The sequence below is a fragment of the Macaca thibetana genome, chromosome 12 (genome assembly GCF_024542745.1).
Source record: "Macaca thibetana thibetana isolate TM-01 chromosome 12, ASM2454274v1, whole genome shotgun sequence".
Lineage (NCBI taxonomy): Eukaryota > Metazoa > Chordata > Mammalia > Primates > Cercopithecidae > Macaca > Macaca thibetana.
In genome coordinates, this window is record NC_065589.1 from 24005640 (window position 1) to 24021437 (window position 15798).

Genomic DNA, 15798 nt, shown 5'->3' on the forward strand with positions numbered 1-15798 from the left:
GCGGATCACAAGGTCAGGAGATCGAGACCATGGTGAAACCCCGTCTCTACTAAAAATACAAAAAATGAGCCGGGTGCGGTGGCGGGCGCCTGTAGTTCCAGCTACTCGGGAGGCTGAGGCAGGAGAATGGCGTGAACCCGGGAGGCGGAGCTTGCAGTGAGCCAGGATAGCGCCACTGCACTCCAGCTTGGGCGACAGAGCGAGACTCCGTCTCAAAAAAAAAAAAAAAAAAAAAGAAAGTAGGCATGCTAATGACAGCAGCCTCTTTTTTTTTTTTTTTTTTTTTTTTTTCAAAGAGACACGATGAGACTGTCGTCCAAGCTGGAATGCAGTGGGGCGGTCATCACTCACTACAACCTCTAACTCCTGGGCTCAAGTGACCCTCCAGCCTTAGTCTCCTAAGTAGCCAGGACTATAGTCATGTGCCAGGCTAATTTTTAAATTTTTTGTAGAGATAGGGGTCTCACTGTTGTCCAGGCTGGTCTCAAACTCCTGGGCTCAAGCAATCCTCCTGCCTTGGCCTCCAAAGCGCTGAGATTACAGGTGTAAGCTATCGCTCCCAATCAGCCTCTTTTATAGCACTTCATGTGTACCAGGAGTTGTAAGAACTTCATATTAACAGCTATACTCCTTATAACCCTGTCAGGCAGGTGGTAGTGTTACCCCCATTTTGCAGGTGAGCAGACTGAGGTATGGAGAGGCTAAGGAACTTGCCCAGCATTACCCAATTAGGAAGTTGTGGTTTGAAGCTAGGCAGCTGGCTCCAAAAGCTAAAACTAGACAGTTAATATTCCTGTCAGGCCTAGCCACCTCTTCCCTCACTTCTATCCCAGTTATCTCAGTTTCTTCCCAACAGCTTATTTCCATTGTACCTGGATTAAGAGAGTCTGGGCCTTGAAAGGGCTGATGGGTCTCTCGGGGTGGAAGGAACTTTGGTTATCACGCAGGAAGTCTGGCTTCAGCACATAGCCACAGCCACCGTTCTGGCGGAAATGCCCATCACAGATGTCCATTTCAAGCCCTGCAGTCTGCATATTCATGGCCACTGAGGGCCCCAGGAGAAAAGAAGAGCAAGATTCACCATGGAGGCCTTCCAGCCCCTCTTTCAGGGAGTTAAGAAGATAGGTATTGGGTGCACGGTACCTGCTGGTAATACCTCCACTGATAGCACTTCTCAGCCTAGTGATTTTCTTGAGCATTCCCCAACCCTACTGTCACTAGAGAACTTATTTCCCACCTGCTGCTCCTCCACTCCCTCTTCCCAGTTCCTGCTGCTGCCTCACCCATCTGGCAGCCTGCATTCCAGAGTTCCTGGGGGTTGTAGTTGGAAGAGTCTGTCCTCAGGCCGCTGGGATACACACGGCTTAACTGCCAAGTATTGTGCTGCACAAACTCATTGCCTGTAAAAGGGTATAGAGAGGGAGATGAAAGTGGGGTGGAATCTCCCACTTCCCTAGTCCCAAGGACCCTGCCTACCCTTCACCCTCCTCTCCAGCATCTGAAGCTGGCTCCAGAAAGTTTCACTATGCCTCTCTATTCTGTTCCATCCAGACCATCTTCCCCAGCTTTCCTGCCCCTAGACCCTTGAGCCACTATTCATAACTCCTCTACCCATGCCTGTTCTGAGGAGTTTCTGAACTCCTTCATCCCTCCTTAGATACCTTGTCTTTTTTCTTGGGACTTACCTGCCAGTCCTTCGGGCCTGAACCTATCCATCCCACTTCCCTCCCCATCCCTCCATTTTGGTCCTGACCAGCCTCCTTGATGAGGCGCTTGGCCTTGGTTTCAGAGAAAGATGATATCTCATAGAAGTGGTAGTGCTGCTTTGAATGTGTGAAGCTGCGGAATGAGACAGACTTCAAGTAGATAACCAGGGAAGAGAGGGCTGGACACAAGATGGTCTTGGATTTCTGGAAAAGGTGGAAAAAAAGATGGAATTGAACCCTCAGCCGTCTGAGAGAGAAGAAGCTAATGGCCATCCAACCTAAACCTCTGCCCACTGCCTCCCCAGTGTATTCTCCCTCCTGCCTCACCTGCTGGGACAAGAGAAGGGACCCAGGCTTGGAAATAGGAGCCTGGGCCACAATCTGACAACAGATAGATGGACAAAACAGCGGACACGTCACAACCTGGGGGTGGGAATGGGAATAAAGGCGGTCTGCATGTACTGCTGGGATCAGTGTCAGCCTCTGGGCTTGTGTTTGCTCTATGTTACATCCTGGGTAAGAGGTTTTAAATTTATTATTTTTAAACAGAGAGGCATTATCCTCCCTCCCTCTCATTTAAAAAGAACAATAATCTTTGGTCAAAATGTACATGAATCCAGACAGATATGTCAAGGTATGCAAATGGTCATGGAAGTCACACCTGGAAGGATGTGAGAGTCCCAGAGTTATATCTTTGGATTTGTCTCCTGAATTCCCATTTCCATCCCTGGACATGGCAGCATGTTAGACACCACAGCCCCAGAAAGCACAGGATAAGCTAGGAGTCAGTCGGCTGAGTGAGCCACATAAATGCACGAGAGAGAGAAAGGCAGACTTCAAACCAGGATTTTGGAGGCCCCACCAATGGCATCCCTTCTCCCTGTGCCTCCCTTCCCCACAGGGAGATGGACCACTGTAGCATAGCCTTCTCAGAGCCTTCAGCCTCCCCACCTCAAAGCGCTCTCCTTCCTGCTCTGGCTACTGCTGGTCCTTCCTAAAACCCTTTCCAAGAAGCTTTCTCTGTGCCCACTTTGGCTGAGGTCACAGCAATCATTCCAGTAACCCCTACTTACCCAATATAATAATGTTACACATACAGACACACACATCCCCTCATCACTGGTTTTCAAGCTGTCCTTTAAGAAAACCAAGAAGTACAAAAATGTCTTAAGAGTCACTAGGGCACCCAGGAGAAAGCCAAATGGGTGCTTCAACTAGGATGGTTCTGCATTTATCTATTTTGTATAAGATTTCATTAATAAAAAAAATTGAAAGATTGTGTGGCCCAAAGAAGTTGGAAAGCCACTGCAACATACCTATATAGGGCAGTATATAATATATGTTGATGCCATATATGCATTCTTAAATCTCCTTCATTGGGAGGAAGGGTCATTGCTCCTTGGCCCTGCACCTTGCACGGCTCCAGTCTTCACAAACAGGCCCTCAGCTTGTGCAAGTTGACTAAATACCAAAGCAGAAAGACCACTCCTGGCTTACCTTCTTTTTGTCCTTAATCTGAAGGTTCTGCTCCTGGGGCTCAGGCTCAGACTCAGTCTCAAACTGGGACTCTAGCGCCAATTCTGACTCATGCTCACCCTCCAGCCCAGGCTCTACTTCCTCTTCCTCATATTCCAGGTCTTCCTCAAGTGTTAACTTCTTCCCCTTCACCAGGATCTTCCTCCGAAGCTCCTAGGGGACAAAAATGAAGGGGCCTGTCTACTTGTCTGCTCTCGGGTTACTCCTGGGAATCATGCCAGCCTCATTGTTCTCAAAGGCAGAGGAAGTGAGTGAGTGGTCGGAAGTTCCTGAGGGAAGAGATCAGCTGCTTGATACATACAATTGGAATTCCCATATTGTTAAGCAAACTTTTAATATCTCTATCTATATGGAAAATAATATATGTGGCCTCCTGCCACACATTTGACACAGTAAATACTCCTTATAGATTAGAGATTTACATGTCAATATAAAGAACATAAGAATATCATAAGAAAATAGGGAATCTTTTTTAATAATCTTTTTTTTCTTTTTTTTTTTTTTTGACAGAGTCTCGCACTGTCGCCCGGGCTGGAGTGCAGTGGCACAATCTCAGCTCACTGCAACCTCCACCTCCCACGTTCAAGCGATTCTCCTGCCTCAGTCTCCCGAGTAGCTGGGATTACAGGCGCCCACCACCATGCCCAGCTAACTTTTTGTATTTTTAGTAAAGATGGGTTTTCACTATGTTGGCCAGGCTGGACTCGAACACCTGACTTCATGATCCACCTGCCTCGGCCTCCCAAAGTGCTGGGATTAGAGGCGTGAGCCACTGCACCTGGCCTGAATAATCTTACTGTGGGAAAGCCTTTAGAAACATGACTTGAAAACTCAGGGCCAGGCGCAGTAGCTCAGGCCTGTAATTTGTGAGGCTGAGGAGAGTGGATCACGTGAGGTCAGGAAGTCGAGACCAGCCTGGCTAACATAGTGAACCCTCATCTCTACTAAAATACAAAAATTAGCCAGGTGTGGTGGTGCACGCCTGTAATCCCAGCTACTCAGAAGGCTGAGGCAGGAGAATCACTTGAAGCCAGGAGGCGGAGGTTGCAGTGAGCCGAGGTCACACCATTGCACTCCAGCCTAGGCAACAAGAGCGAAACTCTGTCTCAAAAAAAACAAAAAACAAAAAAAATCTGTCGATAGCTGCTTGTTATGGGAGAGGTTGGGATTATGATAGGAGGGGAGATTTCCCTTTATATGGTTTGTATAGTCCACAACAACTATGAACTACAAGGAAAAAAAAGATACTTCCACTGAGAAAAAAAAATGTAAATTGTTTATTTAAAACTTAGAGAACTATAAATAGAATTCTGTGTTCAATTAGATTTTAAGTTAAAATTGTCTCCAAGGACATTAAAGAGCAAGGTGGTCCATCCGAGGATAGAAAAAAGGGAACAAAGAGGGGCATAGAGGAAGGAGCCCAGGTGGAGGAATCCGGAAGCCACAGCAGAGTCTGGGCTGGAGGAATAGTGTCCCTACCTCAGGTGAGGGCAGCTGAGTGGGCAGCACCCCATCCAAGGTGGTGCTCAGCAGCTGCTCCCCCAGGATCTCAGTCAGATGGCGGGCCATGGTCTGTTGCTGCTCCCAGCTGCAGTGGGTTTCCAGGGACAAGATGACTGGGTAGTCTGACGTCTGGTGGTGAGGGGAGGGAACAGTGGATTCAGAGTTCTAAAACACCGCAACCTACTTCTTCAAGTACCTGCTTCCTAGGCCTCCCTACTTACTCACTCAAATGAGTATCCTGATCGCTAAACTCTTCCAACTCCGTTATAGGATTCAGTGAGATCTTGCTGGGTCTGAGGCCCATGCCTGGGACACTGCCCACAGCTAAAGACACATTCACATCTTGGGATCCTAAATCTCATACCTGTGCCAAGTCTGACCCAGGCCCCTCTGGGACCTTTCAGTTTTCAGGCTCTGAGTGGGAAGGCCAGGCCACATTTCCTGGTTATGTGTTCATGTTGCACTCTCATGTTTTCATCCTCCAGATTCCTGTTGTTCTTCAGCCCTACTCACCACTATCTCTGTGTTTCCTATCCACTTCTTCCAGAAGGGTGATAGAACTTGCTAGAAGTAATAGTTGTTTTTTTTTTTGAGATGGAGTTTCACTCTTGTTGCCCAGGTTGGAGTGCACTGGTGCAATCTCAGCTCACTGCAACCTCCGCCTCCTGGGTTCAAAGGATTCTCCTGCTTTAGCCCCCCAGGTAGCTGGGATTATAGGCATGTGCTACCATGCCCAGCTAATTTTCTATTTTTCTGTTTTTAATAGAGACAGGGTTTCTCCATGTTGGTCAGGTTAGTCTCAAACTCCCAACCTCAGGTGATCCACCCGCCTCGGCCTCCCAAAGTGCTGGGATTACAGGTGTGAGCCACCATGCCTGGCCTGAAGAAGTAATAGTTTCTAACCATAAGTAATCACCTCCATAACTATGAATTATTAGTAACACGTCCAACACTTATTCATAATCAGCCTTTAGTATTTGCCTGATGCTTTACAGTTAAATCCTCTCTTGATGGAACTTCCCTTGCACTCCTCCACCCTCCCCAGACCCAGAGCCAGTCGCTCTTCCCTCAGACCTTCTGGCCTCACCAGTGTCCCCATTCTGGGGCTACTACCTGGAAGGCATACTGTGCTACTGTGGCCACGACATCTTTGAACAGGATGCGGGAGGTCAGGGTGTGTCCATGGTAAACGACAGGTTCCCCACTAGGTCCATCCCATACATCCACCTCCACGCAGCGGCACCCCCGCTTCAGGGCCCTGAAAGAACCCCATCCCCCCAAGAGATAGGAGAGGTCAATATCGGATCTTCTACCTAGGGACTGTCTCCCCACTCTGAAGAGAACAGCGCTCACCAGCACTTACCCATCCAGACCCCTTCAAGCTACATCTGCATAGAGCCTTCTCCATCCATGGGGACACTGCTGCAAGCTCACGCTGATCTCCACCCATACTTCAGCCCACCTGACTCACAGTCCTTCCATAGCAATCTATCACACATTGCCTCATGATGCTTCTGGTGTTCTGGTTTTACTTATTTATTTATATTTACTTTTATTTTTTTGAGACAGGGTCTAAATCTGTCACCCAGGCTAGAGTGCAGTGGTGCTACATGGCTCACTGCAGCCTTGACCTCTCAGGCTCGAGCGATCCTCCCACGTCAGCCTCCCGAGTAGCTGATACTATAGGCACACATCACCATACCTGGCTAATTTTTGTATTTTTTGTAGAGACGGGCTCTCACTATGTTGCCCAGCCTGGTCTCGAACTCCTGGGCTCAAGTGATCTCCCCGCCTCGGTCTCCCAAAGTGCTGGAATTACAGGCATAAGCCATTGTGTCCAGCTGGTGTTCTGGCTTTATATCCCTATACAACACCCTGGTTATTCAAACTGTCAGTATATTTACACCTTAATTTCTCAGCTAGACTTCCTAAGGTGGAAACTATATGTTCCATTCATCCTTGTATCCCTTGAAGCTACTAGTTCAGTTGCTGGTAATAAAAAGATATCTTGACTATTCAATCTAATCCATGATTAGTCACAATAAAATCAGCAACTGCTTATTAGCTATTGACATATGGATTATCTCTTCACAACAACCCAGACAGAATAGGCACTGTTACCATCCCTGTTTCATAGATGGGGAGACTGAGGCATAGAGGTTAAATACTTAGCCCCAGAGTACCAAGTGAAAGAGTTAGAAATTATATCTGATTTATATTTATATATTATATCTGAAAGATATAATTTCAGATGGTCTGACTCCAGAACCTATATCTATCTATCTATCTATCTATCTATATATATATATTTTTTTTTTTTTTTTTGAGACAGAGTCTCGCTCTGTCACCCAGGGTGGAGTGCAGTGGCGCGATCTCGGCTCACTGCAAGCTCCACCTCCCGGGTTCACGCCATTCTCCTGCCTCAGCCTCCCGAGTAGCTGGAACTACAGGTGCCCACCACCTGTAATTTTTTGTACTTCTTTTTGTAGAGACAGGGTTTCACTATGTTAGCCAGGATGGTCTCGATCTCCTGACCTCGTGATCCGCCCACCTCAGCCTCCCAAAGTGCTGGGATTACAGGCGTGAGCCACCACGCCCAGCCCAGAACCTATATTTTTAACTCCTATTCTCTATTGCCTTCCATTTAACAATCTGTTTATTTATTTGTTAAATATAAATCTGTGAGGGCCTCTGAGTTCCAGGAGAGTTTCATAGCTTGTGAAAGAGAAGTTCCATTTACCCATAGGGTTTCATTACCATTCTCCCACCAATCTTCAATATCTCTGCCAAGTGTCTCTGGTATCCAGGGCTCCTCAGCCCCTAAACCCCCACAACACTGTCCCAATCTGTTAGACACTGACAGCTCCCCTCACTTTTCTACACGGTCCCTCTCATGAGTTGGACCCCTTCTCTACCACCACTGCACCGTATATATCCCTCGACGCTGCTCTGGCCACAAAGCTGGTCCCCCACTAGGTAGGTGTTATGAGAGGAGCAGATGAAGTAGTGGTTCAGGGGTTGAGTCATATCCTGATAGATGGGGAGGCAGGCTGGGTTGAAGATATCTCCATCCTTAGAGCAGAGGTAGCTGAGGAAGCCATCCATGCTCAGCACATGCCGCAGTTTGCCTGGAGTGTGGATAGGGGAACACTAGGTGAGAAGCTCTGAATGGAAGCATCCCAGCACACCTACAGACCATCCTTCCTCCCACTCCATCCAGAGTCCTGCCTTTCAGATGGCACCCATTCCCAGCATTTAGATCCCAAACTTGCCCCACCTAGTGTGTATCATTTCAATCATTCCCACCCTCAAAGAATGTTAAAAGGAATCATTAAGATTATTCAAGTCCAGTGCTATCCAATAGAACTTCCTATAATGAGATAAATGTCTTTTTTTTTTTTTTTTTTTTTTTTACTTTTTTTTGGTCTTTTTTTATGTTATAGTACTAATGAGAAAAAGTTTTATTCTGCAGTGTCATATATAGTAGCCTCTAGCCACATGTGGCTACTGAGCACTTGAAATATGGCTTGTGTAACTGAAGAACTAAATTTTCAATTTTATTAGATTTTAGTTAATTTAATTTTAAATAGCCAAATGGAGTTCACAGTTACTATAATGCACAACATCCAAAGGGCTAATTTTATAGATGGAGAAACTGAGGCCCAGAGAGAATCAAAGTCAAAGGCTTAGTGACATGGCCAAGCTACCTGTATTTTCTTCCTTGGGCTGTGTACCTGTGACTAACTATGGCCTGAGGATTTCTTCTTACTGTCCATGTTCCCATATGATGTTTTGAGGAGCATTTGTCAACCTCCCCTTAGACTACACTCCCATTGAGGAAAGGGCCCTGTTACTCCTTCCATAGCTCCCTCCAATCTCAGTATGGGCTTTATACAACAACAATAACAACAACAATAACAATGACTTAACAACTGTTAAGCACTCGCTCTATGCCCAGGGCATTCCATGCAGCATCTCACTCATGTTCTCACTAACATGATGAAGTAGATGTAATATAATCTGCCATGAGAGGTGAGGTAACTTGCTCCAGGTGTCATAATTAGTAAGTGTAGAAGCTGGGATTTGAACCCAGGCCGCCAGGTGTCAGAGCCATGCCCTCTACCACTGGGCTGTTCAGTCTCACTGAGAATAATGTTGCTACAAGGAGGCTCACCTGGAAGGTGGAACAACCTGACTCTCATGGCCAGCTTCCTTGCTCCAGGTTTCACAAGTCCTGGAGATTGTGAAGAAGGACAGGAAGTTGGGCAGGAAGTTTCCTTTTATTTTTTTGAGACAGAGTCTCACTCTGTCACCCAGGCTGGATGCAGTGGCACGATCACAACTCACTGCAGCCTTGACCTCCGGGCTCAAGCAATCCTCTCACCTCAGCCTCTCAAGTAGCTGGGACTACAGGAATGTGCCACCAGGCCTGGTTAATTTTTTTTTTTTTTTTTAGAGATGGGGTCTCACTATGTTGCCCAGGCTGGTCTTGAACTCCTGAACTCAAGCAGTCCTCCTGCCTCAGCCTCCTGTATTATAGGCATGAGCTACCACACCTGGTGGAAGTTTCATTCTTTTTGTTTGTTGGTTGGTTGGTTTGTTTTTGAGACGGAGTCTCGTGCTCTGTCACCCAGGTTGGAGTGCTATGGTTCAATTTCCACTCACTGCAACCTCCGCCTCCCAGGTTCAAGCGATTCTCCTGCCTCAGGCACCCAAGTAGCTCAAATTACAGGTGCCCACCACCATACCTGGCTAATTTTTATATTTTTAGTAGAGAAGGGGTTTCACCACGTTGCCCAGGCTGGTCTCAAACTCCTGACCTTAAGTGATCCGCCTGCCTCGGCCTCCCAAAGTGCTGGGATTACAGGCGTGAGCCATTGTGCCCAGTCAGAAAGTTTCATTCTTGACAGTAATAAATCACTCAGGTAAATTTACTGTTGTCAGATACTTTTCATGTGCATTATTTCATTTGGTCATCAATTATTTTACAAATGAGGAAACTGAGTTAGTTAGATTAAGTGACTTGCTCACAGTTACTCAGTTAATAAGAAGCACAGTGGAGACCTGAGCCCAGGTTTTTTGACTGATACTACTCTCTGTAGCCAGATGTAGTATCTGATTGTCAAGTTCAAGGGAAGGAAACACCAAGAGGGGTGGGGGTCGAAAGTTGAAAGAAATGTAACTGATGTTTACTGGATTCTGCACAGGGAACAGAAGATCCTATTTATTTATTTATTTATTTCTCTCTTTCTCTCTCTCTTTTTTTTTTTTTTCTTTTCTTTTCTTTTCTTTTCTTTTTTTTTTTTTTTTTTGAGACAGAGTCTTGGTCTGTCGCCCAGGCTGGAGTGCAGTGGCATGATCTCGGCTCACTGCAACCTCTGCCTCCCAGGTTCAAGCGATTCTCCTGTCTCAACCTCCTGAGTAACTGGGATTACAGGCTCCTGCCACCATACCCGGCTAATTTTTTGTGTTTTTAGTGGAGACGGGGTTTCACCATGTAGGCCAGGCTGTTCTTGAACTCCTGATGTCAGGTGATCCTCCTGCTTCGGCCTCCCAAACTGCTGGGATTCCAAATGTGAGCCACAGCACCTGGCCTAGAGATCCTATTTCTTAACCTTTCTTAACTCTCTTCACTTTCATTTTCTGAAATGGTTGCTTTAGAACCTCCATTCTTTTTTTTTTTTTTTTTTTGGTCTGAGACATAGTCTGCCTACGACACCCAGGCTGGAGTGCAGTGGTGTAATCTCGGCTTCTACAGCCTCCACCTACCAAGTTCAAGCGATTCTCATGCCTCAGCCTCCCAAGTAGCTGGAATTACAAGCGTGCACCACCACAACTGGCTAATTTTTGTATTTTCAGTAGACACAGAGTTTCACCATGTTGGCCAGGCTGGTCTCAAACTCCTGGCCTCAGGTTATCTGCTCGTCTTGGCCTCCCAAAGTGCTGGGATTACAGGCGTGAGCCACCGCACTCAGCCTACAACCTCTATTCTGAACACCCAAACAAATCTGAAATAATTAATTGTAATGTTTTCTGTGTGACTCTAAGTTTTATGAGGGCAGTGTCCTTGTCTGATCTAGGCACTAATATATCTCTGGTGCCTACCATAGGTCCTGACACATTATAGCAACTCAATAAGCATTCACTGAAATAGTGAATGAATGAATGAATGAATGAATGAATGAATGAATGAATGAATAAAAGGGAGTAAGAGTTTAGACCCAGAATACCTGGATCACTTGTCGAGCTCTCGTCCATCCCAGCTCTTACCCTCATTCTCAAGAGAGGCACTGGCTAAGAGTCAGATGACCTGGGTTTGAATCTCAGTTCCTCTCTCATTATGTTGGCTTTGAGCAAGTCACTGAATCTTTCTAAACCTCAGTTTTCCTCTTTTATACAACTGACTTAATAGCAGGACCCATTTCAACAGATCATTGTATTAGAAAAGGTAGATGCCAGGCATGGTGGCTCATGCCTATAATCCCAGCATTTTGGGAGGCTGAGGCAGGTGGATCACCTACGGTCGGGAGTTCGAGACCAACCTGACCAACATGGTGAAACCCTATCCTCTACTAAAAATACAAAATTAGCCAGGTGTGGCGACACATGCCTGTAATCCCAGCTACTCGGAAGGCTGAGGCAGGAAAATTGTTTGAACCCGGGAGGCAGAGGTTGTGGTGAACTGAGATCATGCCATTGCACTCCAGCCTGGGCAATAAGAGCAAAACCGTCTCAAAAAACAAAACAAAACAAAACAAAAAAAGAAAGAAAAGAAAAGAAAAAGGAAAAGGTACATAGAGATATTAGAGCATTATGGGATATGTAATAAAGGACCAATAAAGATTACTGTTGACTTGCAAGGTTGTACTAAGGACTAAATGAAATGAGGAATGTGAAAGTTCCTTGTAAATTATTTATTATTAATGTAAATTTCTCACAATCTGAAGGGAATGGAGGGCAGGAAATGAGTCTACTGAAGAGGCAAGAGGAAGAAACTTTGAAGACCAAGAGGATATATTTCAGCTGCACTCGTTAAAAGCTAAATAACTGGCCTCCTTATTCCCCCAGCCACGGGCTAACTGGCTTTCTGGCTCAGGGGCTTAGAGACTCAAGAACCACTTGAATTGAAGACAACTCAGGAAAGGGCAGAGAGCCAGCATTTAAAGGAATAGCAAACAGGAACCATGAAAGAAGAACCAGAGGAAAAGGAATCATATGCACTAGAGAAGAGACCAAAGAAAGAGGATCAAGGGTTTTCCGTTTCCAGTGAGAGCAAAGCTGGTATCAGAAAGAACTTCCTGAAAGTAAAGGAAACATGAGCATAATGGAGGAATGGGGAGCCATGGACTCTTCTTCCTCCTGAGAGATCTAGCACCTCAGAGGAAACCTCTGTCTTGTCTGAACAGGGAATGCCTGCCCTCCTTTGGGAGGAGTGGTTAAATGAGATGATCGGGTAGGGATCAGGATAGGGATAGACTCAACCTTCACTCAGGCAGATGGCTGCTTGTCTCTGGACCTTGTAATCATGCCCCTCTCTCCAACCCCTATGTCTGGTGCCTCTTCACCTGATTCATCTTACCACTGTCTGAAGGTTCATAGCGGTCAATGAGTTCCAGAGCAAGCTCGGAGGTGCAGTCTCTCTCCTTCTGCTCCTCTCGGAGGAAATCCAAAAATTCCAGCAGAGTCAGCTTCTGCCCATCAGCTGAAAAACTTTCAAATAGTTCTTGCACCTCAGCACGTTTAGTCAATGCCTTATAGAACTCTACAAATTCTTCTCCTTCCAGAGTCCCAGACTGGGACGTGTCTGCTGCCTGCAAGAGAGGGTTTAGGGGAGAGTGAATGAACCTTTTAATGGGAAATGTTATTATCTTTTTATTTTAATTTTTAAAAAATTTTTTAATGTTTGTGGGTACATAGGTGTATATATTTATATGGTAAATTAGATGTTTTGATATAAGCATGCAATGTGAAATAAGCACATCATGGAGAACAGGAAATGTTATGACCTTGACTTGCACTGTAAAAGCAATTTTACAGACAGATAGATCCAAACATGCTTCCATAAAACTCCCATGGAACTCCTAACATTTAGTGTTCATAGAATAAATCACTTCAGTAGGTAAGAAGCAAAATTTTAGCCATACCATTTGCTACTAGAGAAAATTTTCAACTAGAAAGAATTAAATCTCCCAAAGGTCCCTAAAAGGTCAGAAGATCCCTCCTCCTATTTACTCACATTCCAGCTGGGGTTTTCCATTGTTCTAGGCACCTGTGAAATTCTGGCCATGGACAGAGAGGTCCTTGAGGTCCAACATAATAACATATTGTTATTTACCTTTCATAGAATTATGACTTTTCAACAAGACTGAAAGGCAAGAATCACCCCCTATACTTCCCATCAAGCCTAGAGCATTGAGCCTAGCACTTAGGGCACATAGCAGAGATTTAACAATTGAGTGTTGTGAACTGGGGTCAGAGGACTTCTGGCCAAATGAAAATGTGGCCTTGTTGGCTGTTGGAAATCCTTCCCCGCAGACTCACCTGAAAAAGACTGAAGGCATATTCTTGGTCCATTTCCACATTCATTAGGTGCAATAACCGCTGAACTTCTTGGAAACTCATCTTACCATCCTGATTTTTGTCTCCACGTTGAAACCAGTCACTCAGCCATCCAGGTATGAGTCAAGGCAAAAGTACTAATGGTTCTGTTTGTGTGTGGAGTTGTGTGTGCACATTCATCCACTTACATCTCTCCCCTGTCTTTCCTGCCAGTCTCTCTCCCCAGTGCCAATCCATTCTCCACACAGCTTCTAGAATAATCTCTCTAGAGCACCAATCTGTCTTGTCACTGTATGGTCCAGGCACCTGCAGGGACCTCCCTGTTGCCTGCAGAAAGACATCTATATTCTGGCCAGACACAATGGCTCACTCCTGTAAACCCAGCACTTTGGAAGGCCAAGGTGGGTGGATCACATGAGGTCAGGAGTTTTGAGACCAGCCTGGCAACATGGTGAACTCCCATCCCTACTAAAAATACAAAAAATTTATCTGGGTGTGGTGGCACACACCTGTCGTTCCAGCTGCTAGGGAGGCTGAGACATGAGAATCGCTTGAATCAGGGAGGCAGAGGTTGCATGGAGCCCAGATCGCACCACTGCATTCCAGCCTGGGTGATGGAGTGAGATTCTGTCTCAAAACAAAAGAAGTCCATATTCCTTTAGGCGTTTTTGTTTTTGTTTTTGAGACGGAGTCTTGCGCTGTCATCCAGGCTGGAGTGCAGTGGCGTGATCTCAGCTCACTGCTACCTCCACCTCCCAGGTTCACATCATTCTCCTGCCTCAGCCTCCCGAGTAGCTGGGACTACAGGCGCCCGCCGCCATGCCTATAGTTTCTTGTATTTTTAGTAGAGACGGGGTTTCACAGTGTCAGTCAGGATGGTCTCAATCTCCTGACCTCGTGATCCTCCCACCTCGGCCTCCCAAAGTGCTGGGATTACAGGCGTGAGCCACTGCGTCCAGCCTTTTTTTGTATTTTTAGTAGAGACGGGGTTTCACTGTGTTAGCCAGGATGGTCTTGATCTCCTGAACTTGTGATCTGCCCACCTCGGCCTCCCAAAGTGCTGGGATTACAGGCATGAGCCACCGTGCCTGACCCTTTTTTTTTTTTTTGAGACAGAGTCTCACTTTGTCACCCAGGCTGGAGTGCACTAGGGCGATCTTGGCTCACTGCAACTGCCATCTCCTGTGTCCAAGAGATTCTCCTGCCTCAGTCTCCTGAGTAGCTGAGATTACAGGCGCCCACCACCATACCTGGCTGTTTTTGTTTGTTTGTTAGACAGAGTCTCGCTCTGTTGCCCAGGCTGAAGTAAAGTGGTGCAATCATGGCTCACTACAGCCTCGAGCTCCCAGACCAAAGTGATCCTCCCACCTCAGCCTCTCAAGTAGCTGGGACTATAGGTGTGCACCACCACACCTGGCTACTTTATTTGTTTATTATAAATAAAGAAATAAAAATTCTTTTTTTTTTTTTTTTTTTTTTTTTTGAGACGGAGTCTCGCTTTGTCGCCCAGGTTGGAGTGCAGTGGCCGGATCTCAGCTCACTGCAAGCTCCGCCTCCCGGGTTTATGCCATTCTCCTGCCTCAGCCTCCCGAGTAGCTGGGACTACAGGCACCCGCCACCTCGCCCGGCTAGTTTTTTGTATTTTTTAGTAGAGACGGGGTTTCACCGTATTAGCCAGGATGGTCTCGATCTCCTGACCTCGTGATCCGCCCATCTCGGCCTCCCAAAGTGCTGGGATTACAGGCTTGAGCCACCGCGCCCGGCCTAAAAATTCTTTTATAATTAAAGAAAAAAATTTTTTTGCAGACAGAGTCTTACTCTGTCACCCAGGCTAGAGTGCAGTGGCACCATCTCGGCTCCCTGCAACCTTTTCCAGTTCAAGTGATTCTGGTGCCTCAGCCTCTGGAGTAGCTGGGATTGCAGACATGTGTCACCATGCCCAGCTAATTTTTTTTTTTTTTTTTTGAGACGGAGTCTCGCTCTGTCGCCCAGGCTGGAGTGCAGTGGCCAGATCTCAGCTCACTGCAAGCTCCACCTCCCGGGTTCATGCCATTCTCCTGCCTCAGCCTCCCAAGTAGCTGGGACTACAGGCGCCCGCCACCTCGCCCGGCTAGTTTTTTGTATTTTTTTAGTAGAGACGGGGTTTCACCATGTTAGCCAGGATGGTCTTGATCTCCTGACCTCGTGATCCACCCGTCTCGGCCTCCCAAAGTGCTGGGATTACAGGCTTGAGCCACCGCACCCGGCTTTTTTGTATTTTTTTGTAGAGATGGGGTTTCACCACATTGTCCAGGCTGGTGTCAAACTCCTGACCTCAGGTGATCCACCAGCCTCAGCTTCTCAAAGTACTTGGATTAATTACAGGTGTGAGCTACTGCACCTGGCCACACCTGGCTAATTTAATTTTTTAAAGTTTATTTTATGGGGGTCAGGTGCAATGGCTCACACCTGTAATCCCAGCACTTTGGGAGGCTGAGGCGGGCGAATCATGTTA

General features: G+C 46.4%; 1 protein-coding gene across 2 annotated transcripts in view; it reads right to left on the minus strand.

Annotated features, from left to right (window-relative positions):
• Positions 1 to 15798, minus strand: part of PLCD4 (phospholipase C delta 4) — a 31623-nt gene that overhangs the window by 1943 nt on the left and 13882 nt on the right. The window contains exons 1-10 of one of the 2 annotated variants that reach the window (XM_050752396.1): positions 13287 to 14715; positions 12325 to 12556; positions 7672 to 7873; positions 5859 to 6003; positions 4722 to 4874; positions 3204 to 3395; positions 2034 to 2129; positions 1754 to 1910; positions 1284 to 1400; positions 873 to 1045 (exon numbers count right to left, since the gene is read on the minus strand). In XM_050752396.1, coding sequence (XP_050608353.1) covers positions 873 to 1045; positions 1284 to 1400; positions 1754 to 1910; positions 2034 to 2129; positions 3204 to 3395; positions 4722 to 4874; positions 5859 to 6003; positions 7672 to 7873; positions 12325 to 12556; positions 13287 to 13367 — 1548 coding nt within the window. In that variant the 5' untranslated portion in view covers positions 13368 to 14715. Of the gene's footprint in view, positions 1 to 872; positions 1046 to 1283; positions 1401 to 1753; positions 1911 to 2033; positions 2130 to 3203; positions 3396 to 4721; positions 4875 to 5858; positions 6004 to 7671; positions 7874 to 12324; positions 12557 to 13286; positions 14716 to 15798 lie in introns of those variants that run through there. The other variant, XM_050752397.1, reaches the window with a different exon arrangement.